Source organism: Chelonia mydas, chromosome 11 (assembly GCF_015237465.2).
Source record: "Chelonia mydas isolate rCheMyd1 chromosome 11, rCheMyd1.pri.v2, whole genome shotgun sequence".
NCBI lineage: Eukaryota > Metazoa > Chordata > Testudines > Cheloniidae > Chelonia > Chelonia mydas.
The window spans coordinates 46,200,556-46,218,469 of record NC_051251.2 but is presented as its reverse complement, the minus strand read 5'-3'; the positions used below and the strand labels follow the sequence as shown (position 1 = coordinate 46,218,469).

At 39.2% G+C, this 17,914-nt stretch overlaps 1 protein-coding gene across 1 annotated transcript in view; it reads right to left on the bottom strand.

Moving 5' to 3' along the window:
* The window catches only part of ITGA4 (integrin subunit alpha 4), a 56,163-nt gene that overhangs the window by 32,171 nt on the left and 6,078 nt on the right, over nucleotides 1-17,914 (bottom strand). The window contains 10 exon segments of the mRNA XM_027831897.3: nucleotides 399-489; nucleotides 1,580-1,674; nucleotides 5,097-5,208; nucleotides 6,792-6,929; nucleotides 7,026-7,088; nucleotides 7,441-7,526; nucleotides 11,423-11,552; nucleotides 12,176-12,243; nucleotides 13,908-14,037; nucleotides 14,142-14,248. Coding sequence (XP_027687698.2) covers nucleotides 399-489; nucleotides 1,580-1,674; nucleotides 5,097-5,208; nucleotides 6,792-6,929; nucleotides 7,026-7,088; nucleotides 7,441-7,526; nucleotides 11,423-11,552; nucleotides 12,176-12,243; nucleotides 13,908-14,037; nucleotides 14,142-14,248 — 1,020 coding nt within the window.

Here is a 17,914-nt window from a genome sequence, read left to right as displayed (position 1 = left end):
TTCCATAATTCAATGACTGACATCGGTCACCTGCGTATTGAAAATGGTGATGTAATAAATGTCAGATTGTGACATCACTGGATGAAGTACTAGTCAGTACTACAAACAGATATTATGGTTATTTTCTCTTCTACTGTACCACAAACTTAGTTTTAAGCCTGAGATTCTTAACTAATAGGAAATTAATCTGCCACAGAAAAACTGCCTCTTGCCCTCAGCTTTACTGCTGTTTTTATCTTCCAAAACTGTTATGATGATGGCCTGTCCCTCACAGTTTTTGCTCCTTCATTTATGTTAGAAATGCTGAGTAGCATGGCTGGTTTGTTTCCCACCAACTTACATTTAATTTCATTTATACTATTTTAAACAGGAAGAATAGAAATGACTGTTTAATTCACCTGGATAACCATTGTTATCTGCATCAATGCCACTTGATATGGATTGTCCAAACATGCTTAAAGTGTTGCTGATTCTGTGTCCTTGTATTCTCTGAAAAATAAAGGACTGACCAAAATGAAAATGAGCTTTTCCAAACATTCTAAGTAATATTTATTTTAGGGGGTAACCAATGGGAAACTGTAGCACAACCACCCTACACCTTATCCTAATCATTTCTTGATTTCGGTTTAATTAAGTTTGAATCCAATATTGGCTCCTTTGTTGCAAATATTATATCCCATAATCCATGCCTGAGAACTACAGTGTATTCAGATATTTCTGTTACATTGAGAAAAAGCAGATTTCTCCACTGGATCTATATAGTTGTTATAAGAAGGCTATGGCCCTTCAAATGAGGGACCTAAATCCCACCTCCTTGAGAGGAATTGCCAAATAGAGGGTAGCAAAGAGGCAGGATTTCCTATCTCTGTTCATTGAATAGACCTAAGCAAATATTTTGCGACTCCCAGACACATACAGTAGATAAATAGGACGGGTCATCCAAATATGCATGGTGAGCATGAACCTGGATGGGTCATTCAAATATGCATGGTGAGCATGAACCCAGAACTGTCATATATGATTGCAGTGGAAGTGCTAATAAAACCAACCTCTGCTGAACACAGAACCCTGGGAATATGTATGTGCAAAAATGGCCAAGACTGAGATCAAAATAAAAAACACATACTAAGTGAAAGGTCAGAAATTCAAAAACTCAAATATATTCAGTTGTCCCTTAGGCAAGACAAGAGAAACACACTATGGCCAGCTCGACCCTACAGCCTATTGTCGCATAACTACCTCATGCAGGGGTGTGAAAAATCTACACCCTCAAGCGACGTAGTTACACTGACCTAACTCCTGGTGTAGACAGCGGTATGTCAACGGGAGACCTTCTCCCGTTGTCATAACTACCGTCTCCCGTGGAGGGGGATTAGCTACGCCGACGGGAGAAGTTCTCCCATCGGCATAGGAGCGTCTTCATGTAAGTGCTACAGCAGCGCAGCTGTGCTCAAGCAGCATTTTAAGTGTAGACCTGTGTGACGCTGACAACCTGCTCCAATGAAATTTAAATGTAATCATTTTAAAGACTTTACTGGGCAATTTTTTTTTTAAAAAGAGAGTATCAAGAAAGCCATACCTGCGAGAAGGATGAAGATATCCCGTCCTTCCTGCCATTATATATATAAATTGCTCCTTCGAGATTATTTTCCTGGGGAGCCCCAATGGCAACATCTGTAGAAAGATTTTATTTTAATACAGGGAAATGATATGTAATCAGTAAACAAGAAAAATGTTTTTATACAGTTTTCTCACTTTGAATGTGTTTATATTTCATGTCTGGGAGATAGTATAGCTTGATAAGTTTATATTTAAGGAGTCAAATATTGCTTTTACAAGTTTATAAAATGCCTTGCAGACCAGCAGATGTGAAGTATGAATGTTCCAAATTTTATAACCTATTCAGCAAGAGCACAGGAAGCAGACTGGATTGGTCCTATAACACATGAAGATCCATTTATAGCTGTAATTTATGTGTAAAATATTTACAAATGTAGCCCTGATGCTGTAATCAGAGAAGCTATAATAGACGCCTGCACGGAGGCTCAATGGGCTGTGCACAAGTACATGGTTCACGCTAGTAAGTTTGACTTCAGGGCCCCATTTTTTTGTAATGCTTCAGAATGAAGGCTCGCTCTTGCCTTTTTTTTAGTATACACCATTTTTCCAAGAGGAAAGAGAGGGGCTCACGGAAATATCTGACGTTTGAAAAGGGGCTTCAGGGTGTAAATAAAGAGCTGTATCAATAGTACTGCTTTGTGTGTGGCTTCTGCCCTGTTTTACACTCACAGTTCAGCCTGAATGCCTGTCTAGACATGGTTATGTGGAGGCACAGTAACTCTGGTGACCACAGATGGGACGGGGACTCAGTCTAAGTGTGAAGGGAACAGCCCTTCAGCTGTGAAGGGTTTGTCTGCACAGTGCATTAGTTCATGCTAAAGAGGGGTAAATACTGGTGTTCACTAGCTGGCCACGTGGAGCTTGCTAGTGCACACTAAAAGTTCCACATTCATGTTGTCCAGTTTCAAACAGTGCTTTCATCAAAGTCAATGCAATTGCGCCAAATTACAGAGACGTTAAATTTGATTTTTAAACGGTAATAAGGGGTGATAGCCAAAATGATCAATGGCCCTTCCCTTAAAAAGAAAAGATCTCCTCCCACTGCTAAAACTATGATAATTTTGCTGCCCTCTGTTGTTCCCACAACGATTAAAGCTGTAAGGCACATGCCATACACTATTACTTTGTCTAAAACAAGTAAATTTTCCTTATTTCTAAACGTCCTTAACATCTCATTAACATATGTGTTTGGGCATATAACAGGGAAATTAAGGTAACTGGCTTTAAACAAAGTAATATGTTGAATGCCTACATGATTTAATTCCAGTGGGGAGTGCAAATGCAAAAGAATAGCAATAGACTAGTTCCTAAATCACAAACATAGTTGGTCAAATAGCCAGAGCAAACGATCCCAAAAGAAAGACACAGAGTACATTAGTTCAAAATGCACCAAGGGAAATTAACAGATTTTTGGTTTCACTCATAAACAAATTGATTCTTTGCAAAGTGTAATAATGTAAGTGGAACCAAACCAAAAAAACTCAAGAAAGGAAAGTCTCTGCTGACTAGGTTCAGTCGAATAGTTCTCTGATTTAATCCGGTACCATACTTCAGTGGTTAAAATGTTACAGCTCTCTACTGATTAGATGAAAATATGACGGACGCTTGTGCTATCTAATTAAGACTAAGCATACATTCTTTGGGGTAAACTCATTCACTAATGTACCTTCAACTGATTTCACTAATTGATTCATAGGGTTTAAAACTACTGAAAAAAAAACCCAGCTCTTTCATATACTTTTTCCTTGCACTCCCTATAGACAAATGGACTCTCATCATTCAAGATTTCTTTTTATATTTCTCTGCCGTGTCTGTTTTTCTTTTACAGGAAATATCTCCTCCACTTTCTCCCTCCTCAGTTTTAAGTTGCCTTGCCTCCGCCTCCACTGTCTCATCTCCCCTAACTCTCTTATCATACACCTTCTATGTCATATTCCCTATTATGTTATCTGTTCTATGCTATATTACCTATTACACCTTTTGATTGTACAACTCTTTCCACTTAGCACATTGTGGGCACGACTGGAATTACAAATTATAACTATTTGCACGATGATGATCTCTACATACACCACACACTTCTGGCCTATCTTTAAATTATGTCAATTTGACATACCATATTTTACCAATTATCCTCATCATTTAATCACATAAAGGTAGAAGTCAGTTTCTAAACAGAGTAAGAAGTTTTCTCTGTCCTGACAGCTTGCATATAAAACAAAGATAAGACCGGACGAAATGCAGCTATGAAGATTATTGGTAAAGGAGGAAGAAAGCACAGGAGGAAAGATTCTTGAAACAAGAGAGAGGGTGCTCAGGAGATGAGAAAAAGGTGAATGTTCCAAGACTAGGGGGCTGCGTGACAGAGAGTGTACAGCCAAGAATGTGGGATAACAGGAACAGTAAGAAGAGTGTACCAAGATGAGTGTAGGGAGTGAAGGGTGAATAAAAGGAGATAAATTCAAAGTTGCAGGTGCAGGGTGAATCTGATGTGGTAAAAGGACACCTAGTACCTTAAAGGTTGCCTGTTCTTGGGCCTGGGCATGATTAGCTTCTCCTACATAGATTAACCTTTGAGCAAGAAAGCAAACCCTGTGGCTGAGCTGATAAAGGGGATCCAAGAAACCAGCAGAGAACTCCTGAGAGGTACTTCCTCTGCCCTCACACGTAGAGCGTCGGCTTGCCTGCCTTCTCTGCTGAAAGAGAGCAGCGGTCTACGCTCTACTTGCTAGAGTGGAAACACTGAGTGCTCCTGTTCCGTAAAAAGCCATGAGTGTTGTCACTTGGCCCATTCTCCTCACTTTCCTCTGGGGTTCCCATCCCGTTTTGTTTAGCTAACTGCAGCTCCTCCCACCCAAACCAAATGTTTGAAAGCCACTTCTTAAGCTAGTTCAAGGGCTGAAGGAGGGGAGGAAGATTTCTTTAACGGTGATATTTTAGACAGAAGAGAAGTAAGAGAGGGCCATGATAACCATTGTAGCTCATAGATTGTCTGTGGTAGACCCTTTAATTGCAATTTTCAGAAGAACTTGCATGTTGGTGTTTCTTTTTAATGTGAACACAGAGCTCTTTAGAGGAGTTGGCATGACAACCCTAGAGACTGAATTTCTCTATCCTCCGAGCAGGTCTAGTACAGGCAACAGCAGGGTAAACTTTGCAACCCTGTCTCACCAACATGAGGGAGGGACTTCATCTAAAGGTGAGAGGGTAATTCAGCTTCCATATCCATTCAGTCCTTGGCCTCTCTGCTGAGACAGGTTGTGACAATCTGAACACATACCCACTACAACCTGGTCTAACATTATTATTTCACACAAGAGAAGAGTTATCAGATGGTAATGACTATGGACCTGGAGTAAATCAGAACACAGGTGTAGAATGAAAGGCCTTTTCATCCATTAACAATCTCCTGAACCATTCACTCCTCATATTTATATTACATTACTGTCATGAATTACAAATATACTCGTTAATACCTTCAAAACCATCATTATCAATGTCTCCTAGATTAGCGATGGATTCTCCAAACCTCGCTGCATAGAAGTCACTCCCAGCTAGTTCTATCTCCAATTCTAGCATCTCCGCTCCCTAAAGGAAAACAAAAACAAATGTACCTTAAAAAAGGGATTTCCAGTGACATGTGTTGTTGACCTTTTCAGTGCATAAGCTATCAAAGAAAGTAAATATGCTATCTCAGAATACACCTTTCTGAATCATAAGGCTGATATGTTATATAAATTGCACAGGTAAAGGAAGCTTAAAGTGTGGCTCTGGGCTGAAAAATTAACATGTAAAATTGGCCTGATCCTTGTATGTTTTCAGAATCACGTTTGCACATTTTAGTAAAAAAGTTTTTAACTACTTTTTACTCTTGGTAGCCCTGAACAGTCACCACAACTCAGAGAGAGGGAACTGGATTCTCTTCTTGTGAATCATCAACAGAATTGTTTACTACAAACAACTGGCCCTTGAGCCCAGTTTCACTTTAATATACCAGGGCAATTTTCATAATCAAGGCAGGTAGCCAGAAAAAAAAAATCTCACTCCTCAAATTGACCACATTGGTTATGAAAATCACTAAAAATAATATATACAGGACGCTGTAATGTTAATAGAGTCGCTTTTCATACTGGAGTTGTTCTTTAAAAAGGGGGAAACGATTTGTTGTAACAAAACGATTTGGTGAACATCTGCGTGCGATAACAAGCCTACATCAAAACAACACACAGATCACTGCAATGCCACAAAGAACATCATGATAAAAGGGAGTGCCATCTTCCCATCTCCCATTCCATCTTGGTTCACTCCCTATTTCATAGACTTAATATCATCTTTGGATAGCAGGAAGCACCTTTGGAAGAATCAAGGTATAACCAAGCCCTTCATGAAGACAATAATTGTGGTAAGAAAACAATAATGGCAGATGCATATGTGAGAGAGAAAATAAAAATTCTAAAAATAAAATTAACGAATTAAAACTAAGCAGATAAAAATGGAAAAAGTGATTACATTTTAACCTCTGATTAAAAAGCACAGAAAAAACAAATACCAATACATGATAACTCCAGTTATTTCATTTTCCAAAATATGGGGAATAAAGAGATCTACCATTCTCCTTCCTGAATGCTACTAGTGACTACACATCTTTCACTCAGCTGCAAGTTGTCTGAGTTTGAAGCATCACCTATTCTGTTCACAAACTGTTCCCTTTTTTGGTGGTTAAAAGAATGGCTTTCAACAAACTAAAATATCTGTTTTTCAAATTATAAGCAATATGATTGCGGAATGCATGCATACAGACTTCAGTAACATACTAACTAACATATCAAGTTATGAAATCATGCTGATCTTTCTTCTACTTTAACACTTTCTCTTATGAACACCAGATTTACAGTAGATGTGGCTAGCACTTGATACATTCATATGCAAAATCATACTCCTGTTCTACCATATTCCCTGATACTAGCATAAAGTAGGTTTCAGTTAAGATCCCAGGTTTGCATGGTGGTATTTTAGCAGAATGCATAGTTATACTGTAAATCATGCAGTTCAAATGCATCATCTCAGAGTTCCTGTAACAAAGCAGAAAACACTGCTATTCGGTTTGTAGGACCAGAATTACTTTAAATAGTCAGAATTACTATTAATTTTAAAAAAGAAAACACACTTACAGAACCTGAGTTGATGTAAACATAAACCCTTCCTTCTTCTCTGACTTTACTTTGCATTGGAGCGCCAACCAGTAAGTCTGAGAGGCCATCGGTATTCAGATCCACTGCGCAAACAGCAGCTCCAAAATAAGAACCAAGCTGTGCACACATACACACAAAAAGTGAACAGTCATCCAATCTTTAAGTCAACACACAAGAAGTTATAATATGTACCAAAATAACATGAAAGGTTACCTTTTTACCCTTTAGTTCAGACAGAATATTTAATCCCCTTGTCCCAATGCTAAAAATGTATGCCTAAAATAAGAAGAGAACATAGGAGAAATTCAACTCTTTGCATTTACGGTTTGTCAGTAAGAAAAACGAAATACTAAATATGCTGTAGAGGAAAGACAAATCCCAAAAGGCACCAAGACAACACACAATTCAAAATAAAATACAGTCATGCATCATCTCCTGCCCGATCTTTTCTTAGCACCACTGAACAAGCAAGACCCTCTTTCACACTGCATTTCCTTTCATTCCTTCTCACAAACTCAGAGAAGCTCCAATAGTCTGTGCTCCCTGGACCACAGAAATCCACTCTCTTAGCTTTCCATTGCAACAATCCAAAGAGGAAAAGTTACAACAACAACAAAGCACCTCTTACTTTACCAGTCTGCTCCTGTTGGGGAGCTCCTCCAATTACTTCTGTACTAGCTGGTGTCAGAAAGTGGCCAGCTCCAACAGCATATCCTGTAAATGAAATAGAGTCATAACTGAATACAGTAAATATGATTACAGGCACCATGAATATAATTTTAGAGGTGCTCTCTATGGCATACTGTCAACAATCCAATAAACTATGGTCTGTTACTTTTCATACAACATATGCCTCACTCAGATGAGCTCTGAAAGAATAAAGTGCAATTTCATGCAGGTAAATAATAAACAAAATGTTTAGAAAGGTAAGTTTTCATAAGATAAACAAGATAGTCAATAAAAATAAGGTTTACTCCCAATTGCTAGAATTCGCATTAAAAATGTCAGAAACACGTATCACATTAAAGATGCCAAACACACCTCCATTTTCCAACTATTTGCCATTTTAAAAATCAGTTTTAAAATGGAAATCCATCTTATTTAACAACACAGATTCATGAGTCATTTTCAAATAGGTCTCCGTTGTAACAACAAATTAATGCAAACACTCACATAAGAAAATTCAAAGAGAAACTACATCATTCAAAGCAATCACCAGATTTGTTATTTCAAATGTGGTTGGTTTCTATTGTATTGCAATAAAAAAAAGCACAATACTGTTACTAATACTGATTATTTTTTTTGTTTGTTTGTTTTTTGGGACGAGCACCTTTTTAAACAACTTGGATATTAGATTTGGCTGGCTGACAAGAAAATATTGTTGGCAACAATCAGGCAGTTGGATCCAGAGGGGCAGACTTTTACGTCTTTGCAGGGCCCTCCTGACGAATGGGGCTATACAGGGATATAAAAGTCCACCCACAGACAACCTATTTGAAGATTGGGGCCTTTTTTTTTTTTTAGCTATGCATAACTTGTCATTTGTATTCTTCTCAAAAGTGCAATATGGGACACAACTGGCTGAGCTCAAACAGAGGAGTCATTTAGTTTATTCATATTCTGCTCCCCTTGTAATTACAGAACTCTCATCAGCTTTCCATGAAAGTAGGGAGCACAATATCATAGAGGAGAATTGTGCCTTAAATCTTTAACCTGCCAAGATGACTGTGTGGAACTCAGGTTCCCATTATGCCAGCATTTTCTTTTCATGTTTTAAGCTATATGGGGTGAACGAGACCATTTATCATTTAAAGGTCAACCCCCAGTTTCTACTTATTCAACAAAAAATTAAGCTTAAGTAGATGAACCTTAATTTTCATGCTCTGACCTTTACTTTCAAGTTATTTTGTTTTTGGCCAAGTGCAAAAACATTCATTTTTAATTATTTTTTGGTAACTACAGGTCCCAGGTTTCTGCCCTGTTCTGAAAATTGTTTTCATACAACATATGAAAAATAATGTGAAGTTTATGCCTTTATTATTCAAGGCTCTGCACCTAAGCAAACCATTTCTGAGGCTGGGACACAGTTCATCTGCAATTTGCTCTTTCTACTGCTAGAACACTTCTGAAAATCTCAGGAGAAAACCCTGACAAAATGTTGCAAGTCACAAATAAGTTGATTAACAACTTCCTCATTCATTCACATTGACAAGAGGGAAGCAGTCAAATGGAAAACCTGGAAATAAGCTGAATCAAAAGGTGTACATTTTAGAGGAGCCAAGGCAGTTTTATTTCAAGATTTCCCTAACCTAGCTCCTGGTCTAACTTCCATTTAAGTCAGTGGGAGTTTACTGATATTTAACGGGAGACGCATTGGGTTCTTAGTAATGGATGGGTGACAGATTTCTATCTCCAGACCTAAAGCACACAGGGGATGAAAGAAGTGGCAGTCATGAATTCAACAGCCCCGAAACTGAAGAGGGAATAGGAGCCAACATGGAAACATCCGTCGCTTCTCAGAAGCTCCTTCACCAGAACAGTATGTATTTGAGACTCCCAAATGGTTAAACCCATGAAGGAATGTGGTTTGGGGAGCAGTTCTGTCAGAAATTTCCCTTGGAAGTAAATACTCCCTTGTGCCATTTTTCTCCAGACAGATGGGGCTACGGCTATAGGAGGGGGAAGCAACAGCACAACTTCCTGAGGAGTTATGCTGCTGGGGAAACTGGAGAGCAATGCAAAGGGGCAGAGCCTCCACACCGAGGTTCTAAGATCTCCAGAATGTCCCCTGTCCAACTGGAGGCCTACAAACCCTTAACCCTGCCTGGAGGAGCAATGTCCCATGTAAATGTACCCTTCTTGCAAGAGTGTATGATGTCAGTGCTTATCAGTTAGATTTCCCATCAAGTCTCAGTTCATCAGACCACCTAAGCATGGACATAACTTTAAACACATGAGCACTCCCATTGTCTTCACAGGTTTTTCCTGCCTAAGTCACATCTTCAGTGGGTTGACTTGTGTTTAAATGTAAGCATACATGCAAGTGCTTTGCTGGATCACCTTAATTATGAGTTCTCAAGACTACATATATTAGTGCAAAGGGGCATTTCTGCCATCCCTCTCATCATCCATCTTCTGTAAGAACTCTGTTTCTCATTCTGAAAACACCTCCCCATTAGGCTTACCCTACAAGAAGTATGGAAATAGAAATACCAAGTGCAATTACAAATTCATATGGGACTTTATAAATTAACTCATTAAGATGCATGTCTAGAATGTATTCATATACATACCTAAGTTCAGATCATTTATACTGTACCAACTTCTTTCAAAATGGTAATCATTAAAAATAACTTAAAACCACCAAAAATGTTGAGACCACATCCTGTTTTTATTATTGTATTTAGCGCTACCCAAGTACACTAAGGAAATTCTAGCAAAAGTTATTTATTCACTGACTTCTCTTTCCCAATGTATTCTCTTTCTCAGGGTGCGGCTACTGAAACCCCTCTCTTCCCTCCAGCTTGAAATCAAACCCTACAACACCCATTTCTCATGTTCTTCTCCGTAAAACTCCAGACTGCCATAATCTCCACATCGGCTATTAAGAAAACAATAACTCTATAAAGCAGAGACCAATCATTGATCACTGCCAGAAGAAAAGACAGTGAAAGCATAGAGATTAATTACAATAGTCTGCTTTGAATTGTATGCTGGTCACAAAATATATTTTCCTCAGTAATACTATTATTATTTATGTGCTGACAATGTGCTTAGCACTGTAAAAATATACAAAATGACTTCAGAATCAGCCCTGAAGAAACTGCAACCTAAAAGACAGAAATAGAGGCGATCGGACACACTGGGAAGCCCAAGGCAAGGAATAAATTGTGACTCAGCTAGCATGGCATGAAGGGACACAACTGGAGAAGCAGTGCAGCGGGAGACTCTCAGACAGTGGGCAGGATGGGACGTATTGGGGTGGGGAGTGGGCAGACCTTCTCTGCTGCCCTAACTGGCCGGCCAGGACAGCTGCACCAGTGCATTGGGAAATGGGTGTGCTGTGCAGTACAGAGACCTACTGCAGTTTACTCCTTCCCTGGAGCAGCAGGAGGAAGCCTGTGACTGTTTGAGTCACAATCACGCTCCCAGCTGTCCATGGGGAAGGCCAATAACACACAACCCTTTATTCTAGGTTCATGGCAAAGCCATGATTGAGCCTGTTATTAAACATCTTTAAATATTGCATGAAATCTGCTTACTGTAGTGCTGAGTGAAGTCTACACACCATTTATTATCAAAGTCCTTACAAACAGAGCAGTCTCAAGTGTACAGTGTGAACGGTCTCTCTTTTAAATCAAACAAGACTAGAAATTATTGTAAATGAAGATAAAGCAATTCAGAAATAAATGTTTGAGGTAATTCAGATGAGACGAATGTAGAGGAACACAGAATAAAAGTGAGATTTTAAAAAGATTAACACCACACTCAGAATTACAAGACAGGTCTGCAATATTGCCACTCTGGGGTGTAACAAAGAAGACATTTCACACCCAGTTGCATAGACCAGGGAATCAGCTAAACAGATGAATAAAAGATATTTTAAATACCTAAGTAACTTCCAAATTTTACTTGATTCCTCACATCTGTATAAGCTTGAAAGGTATTTGCAGTGGTATTGTACACAAAGACAGAACCAGTCCAATAATATGATCCTGGGGATCCCATTATAATTAAATCCTGGAGGAAAAAAAGTGTTGTTTATGTATTAAACTCTTAAAGATAAGCATGATGAGTCAAATTCATTCCTGGTATAACTCCCCTGAAGTCAATGGAATTACACTGGAGATGTTTTTGGCTCAATATCAGTGCATTAAAATCAGAACACATATAAAATGTTTTACATTTTTAAAGTATGGTTATTATTTCCCTACTAAAAGCTTTGAGCGGTGAGCAATTTAAAGAAAACCACAAACAAGGTATTTTTCACCCTCAGCAGAATATTTTAGAAATCATATTTTCAGGTAGAACATAAAAATGTACACTGTAGTGCATTGCTCTTTAGATACAGAATGTAAGCTTTATTAGTGTTTAATATCGCTTTCAACAGGTTATTCTGAATGGAATAATAAAAAATATGCTCTATTATATTCTTCACTTCCTTCCAAAATAAAAAGGAATTTTGGATTTAAAATAGAGTGTCATGATAAATTATGTTTTGGCATTTTGAAAATTATTATATACCTAAAACTCTTATCTTTAATAAATTTCATTTAAAAAAGATGAAATATCATGACTATGCACAAATGTATGATGTTCTCCAGGAAATAATTAAATAGAAAACTGATTTTTTTAATACACACCTTAAAGTAAAAACTAGACATCCCAGCCTGACATGACCCATGGTTTTCTCCAAACTTTCGCACATGATCTGAATATAAAAGCAAAAATGATTTAAAGTCTTCAATCATCTTGAAAAATAGAGAGTTTCAGAATTCCTCTGCAGCCCTCTGAAATGAAAGTAGGGATAAATAAAAAGAACTGGTTTCTACTATTGGAAAGAGTACATGGACTTCAACTTCATAATACCAGAATAATAAGGAATTGGGAAAATTCAAAATGCATCACTTGATTGGAGCTAGGTTTTGTAGCATGGTTGTAGCTATTCTAAAAAGGTGACAATCTCCTGTAATATAAATCAGTCCATGAAAACAGCATGTCAAAGTGAAAAGTCACTATACACATTGCTTGAATAACAAATGCTAGTAAGTTTAACACTCCTCTTCCCACCCCATTTACAACTCCAGCTATACTTTTGATGGAAATAACTACTTTAATTGGAGTTCTCATGATGCCTATGCCATGCGTCTCTGCTAGGAATCCTCTACATGTACAGTTTAGAGCTGTAATAATCACACTATTGCTCGTATCTATGATCATGCGTGGCTTCTTTTGCCTTCTCCTGCTGTTCCATTAGATTTTTGGAAGAGCTCCACTGGATCTTGTTCCCACTTTCCATCTCTCATTTCTGAGCCTTCCTTTCCCATGTTTTTAATCTCAGTCCCCTACGTCTGTTTGTCTTTCCTCTGCCAGGCTCCTTATATCCATGCTCTTCCAACTCCAATTTCTTACTTTTCTTTACTAACCCTTTCCCTTCAGTCTCTCCTTCATTTCACTCCCATGTACACTCACCCGTCATTTACCCGCCTCCTACTCCCTTCACCCAGTAACCATGGGAGGTGGAAGGATGATCCAGCCAGTGGCTGTCTTTGGAGCCAGGGGAGGGATGCTGGAAGGAATTTCTTCATCATTCTCTGTGGGAAGGCCAGATTATCTGCTCTCCCTCCCTCAACTGGGGATAGGATCACTAAATATTTTGACATATTGTTTCCTCCGGTTTGGGGAAAGTACCACAGGAGCTGGGGATTCCCTGGTAGGTTGCTGGGGGCACTGAGGCCACGATTTCCATCTTGGGTCCCCATCCTTCTCTCACTCGTTCCTCTGTAGACTGTCAGAGGCATCTTCCTGCAGGCTACAAGTTGGGTGAGAGATTAGGCCTGGCAGGCGTTAGTCTCAGGAATGGGGCAGTAGGCAGCACTGGCTGCTACTGGGAACAGTGTGTCTGATGCTCAGGAAGAGGGAACAGCAGCCAGCTGAGGATGCTGTTTCTAGTCAACTCAGACATCGTGCGGCATATGCCTCGCAGGTGGATGGAGCAAAGAGATGAACTGAGCCTGCACTGGCCTATTTATAAAGAAAATATGCCCTGCAGGGGACCAACCCATTGAGTAAAATACTGGTTGCCCTTTTCAGCGGTTGAATCAACATTACTTCAAAGTGATCAAAATTTCACCAGAAAGTTTGGTCTGTAGGCCAGATTTCTGTCTTCAGAACCCATGCTGCAGGCCCTGGATAGCAGAAAGCCTACCCAGGGCAGGTGGGAGGAAGGGGCAGACAAGAAACAAAACAGTTTAAGGTGTCCACAACCCCCCAGCTCATTTCTTTTTTTCAGGGGCATATCTGTTCTTTTATTTCCTCAAATCAAGTAGGATGTTATCTTATCAAGCCCTAGAAATCACCAAACTCTCTGCTTACCTTTATAGCATGGACTTATTCTTTTACTTAGCTGTGTTCGAAAATCAGGAGGAATTTCATAACAAACGCCATTAGGGAGTTTGTGTTCATTTTTTATGTAATATATATTTTTCCACCTATGTCCACATGCCTGTATATATAAAGAAAAAAAAAAAACTTGAGATGTGATAGGAAAATGTAGAAGTTGTGAAGGGAGTATGACAAAAGGCATACAGTACTTAATGCAACACATACAACAATGGTTCCATTTTCCCTTGGCTGCCTTGACAAGCTGACACCCAGCCACTGATTATCTCTCTCTTCAAAACAGGTCTTTCCACAATAGTCTCCTGCTGGATTGCCTGGAGCAAAGAAACCAAAACAAAACAAAAAGCTATGACAATCAGCTTGAACACAGGAAATATACTAAAGTTCTATGGACTTCCTTATTATACAACTTGGTTACTAGATGATTATATTAAACAGTGTAAGTTCAGCAGAATTTATACAGATGTGTTTTGTATAGGAAGTTCCACGTACAGATATTTAGCATGGTTCATATTTTTCAGAAAGGAAGGTATTGTGCCATACATATAATATGTCCAGATCCAAACACAGCATATTAGGTGTGAACAGAACTTATTAGTCATTAAGCTCTGATTGTGTGATCATCTCTGTTGAAACTGAGAAAATCAGGAAGCTGAGCACAAATCCAACATGATGTAGCACTCCTGTTAAAAAATGCATTGCTTGTTTTATAGCCGAGGACTTCGCCCCGTGGTGTGATCTCAAGGAAAGTACTAATAAAGTGGCATTGTTATTCACTGAGCTAATTTATCACAAAAAGTATGATATCTTACTATAAAGATTCATCATTGGTATACAAGGAAATTTAAAACCTAATATTGGGTATTCAGTGAATCCAAAATGGGAGAATTTTTCATATGAAGCAGTAAACCCAAACCTCAGGTCTTAATCCTCAACCATACTGGATTCAGACTCCCAGATCCAAACCCAACCTTACAGTTGATTTTGCCCGGTCCCCCTAATCTGAAACCTCAAAAGAGCCTTTTGTAATTCCTGATGCATTTGGATCTGAATTCTAAACTAGAGCCAATAGATCCAAATATCTCCTGTTCTTGCCCCTTCTTTACTCATACCTCTATTTCAGGGATCGGCAACGTTTGGCACATGGTCCATCAGGGAAATCCGCTGGCGGGCCGGGCCGGTTTGTTTACCTGCAGCGTCCGCAGGTTCAGCCGATTGCAGCTTCCACTGGCTGCGGTTCGCCGCTCCAGGCCAATGGGGGCTGCAGGAAGCGGCGTGGGCCGAGGGATATGCTGGCCGCCACTTCCAACAGCTCCCATTGGCCTGGAACAGCGAACCGTGGCCGGGGGGGCTGCCATCGGCCGACCTGCGGATGCTGCAGGTAAACAAACCGTCCCGGCCCGCCAGTGGATTTCCCTGACGGGCTGCATGCCAAAGATTGCCGATCCCTGCTCTATTTGATGCAGCGCTTAGAAATCAGCTCTACTAGGTATTCCTGTTCTGGTAAAATAAAATGTCTATAACTACAATCTTTATTTTGGAGGTAAAACCATTATGGATCAAACTTCTGTGTTCTGAGTACTCTTTATACAGAATGAAAACAATTATTTAAAGGTGGTTGCTAGTTTGCTTCTCTTTAAATGTCAGAGATCACTTTTTACACATGGAAGGACTTTGAGAAATTCTGCAAATAAATATTTGGCAAATTCTTGTTTCCTCTCAACAAGTTAGTGTGTGTGGAAAGAATAATTTTATGTAGACAGGACTACAATTTAAAAAAATTATATTCTGCTTGAAAGGCTCAGTTACATTTGGAAACACATTTTTATAAAGGTCTCTCTTACGTATTTACTTGCAAGAGCACGACAGAATACAGTACTCAGTGTTTTAGTCCAATATCTTCAGATAGCATTTTGCTGCTCAACTTACCAAAACTACTAAAATCTACCAACACCACACAGAATCTTTCTGTCACATATAAATTAGCCAGCAGAGGGCTCCTATACTGATCAGAGAATACAACAGAAACATACTGTATATTGACATTAATGGAGTGGCAAATGGGCTTGTATCGGAGCTGACATTTATTTGTAACATATTGGTGTAAGGGCTATTAAATTTGAACAAATGCATACTGAGTTCTAAGTGTCTGCTAAATTTCTTGAAAAGAAAGTCTCCCTATATTGACTTGATGTATTGCCTCCTCTTATTCCATGTATAGCCTCTTCATGTAATACAGAGGAAACAAGAATTGTCTCAGAATAATCAATGTATATTTTTATTACAAATGAAAGGAGTGGGGGAAGGCTAGCCTCTCAGATTATCTCATGTTCTTGGAGGTTTTTCTTGAACAGCAAATAAGACTAGATTGTCATGTGGTCCGAGATGGGGAGGTTTCACTTGTATCTTCTCCTATCTCAGTGCTCCCTCCCATTTTTAGGTGTCCCTAAGAACTTCAGAAGCAGTGAGAAAGAGCACTTTCCTCTTCTCCCATCCATTGTATTCTCCCTTACCCACTTGGTTATTTTCCCTTCTCCTTGACTCTAAACTTTGGCCTTCTGCTCTTCCACCATCTCCTGTTTCCTCTGAAGCTTTTCTCTTGTTTTCTACTCTTCTCCTGCTTTCCACTCTTTCTCAAGATTCATTGTTGTTCCCCTTTATCTAATAGTAGGGTTTCTAGCATTGTTTTAAGGAAGGAATAGTGTGAAGCTCTTGTGGGCATAAGGATGGGTTAAGGGAGTGTGGGCTTAATACCATGGATATAATGATGAGCGCGGGCATGATATTATCCATGTTTAATCCAGTGAGAAGATAGTCTGCACAGTCTGCATCAGTTTACAAACAACAGAGAGCAGCACTGCTGAAAGCACCAGAGAGGAAATTGCAACTTAACTGCCTCAGGGGAAAGGGGCATGCCTTGCTCTTGTAAAGTCACTGTGAAATAAATAAAAGAGCAGCCTGTGTAAATGGCAGAGATGAAAGAAATCTCTCTGTGTCAGCCCCACTACATGACACTCCATGGAAACGGCATAGTCAAATATAAGTCATACAGACCCCTGCCTTTTGCAGCCCCTACAAATCATCAAGCCTTGGATTGATACATCTATTCCAATACATCCAGTCAACATTATATGCTGAGGATCAAGGCAGGAGACCCCAAAATATCAATGCACATGGAGGGAAAAGATATACAGTTGTGTACTATAATTAGGAGTAAACAAGTCACTCAAATAACTGAGCCTCTTTGAATTGTTTTATATACTTATTTCAAACTATTCAGTGATTTGTTATTATTCACAATAAATAATTCTTGGTCTTAAAATTGTACAGTAGCAATTCACTTCATCTGTTCAACATCTGAAAAGTGAGGTGGCATGGATAATGTTGACTGGAGATAAGTCACATGGGATTGTTTCCATTCTCCCAACTGGATGAGTGTAAGTCTTAGAATCAGACTGTTAGTGCAAATACTTGCATTTGAGTTTGAAGTTTGCTTTCCACAAATGTCCTTTAATATTTCTGTGAACACTTCCCTCTTCCTTGCCCGCCCCCGGTAATCTCATTAACTAAAATATTCAGAGAATGAGGAAAGAAGAGGGGAGTGAACGCAGGTGATAAAAATTCTTTATTCCCCCCAAGGAAATATTTGCAGAAAGTTGTTGAAATATTCCCTTGTCTTCAACTGTAATCCTTCACGTGGGGGAGCTACAGGGCAACTTGTTTCTAGCCTGATTATGGTAAGGGCCTAAGGGGAGAAACTGTGGGTGGCAGCTCTGGTCCCTACCTCAAGAAGCTGTGAGAGACTTCTGTGTAAGCTTATAACTGCTTATAATAAGCTTATAATAGCTTTTGTTTTGTTTAACGCTAAACAGCATGAATGACTCACTGCTTTTGTGAACTCTGACTTGATTCCTCAGTGTTATTGGCATATTGATCATACTCAATTCTTACTTGAGAGAAATTGAATATACAAGATATCA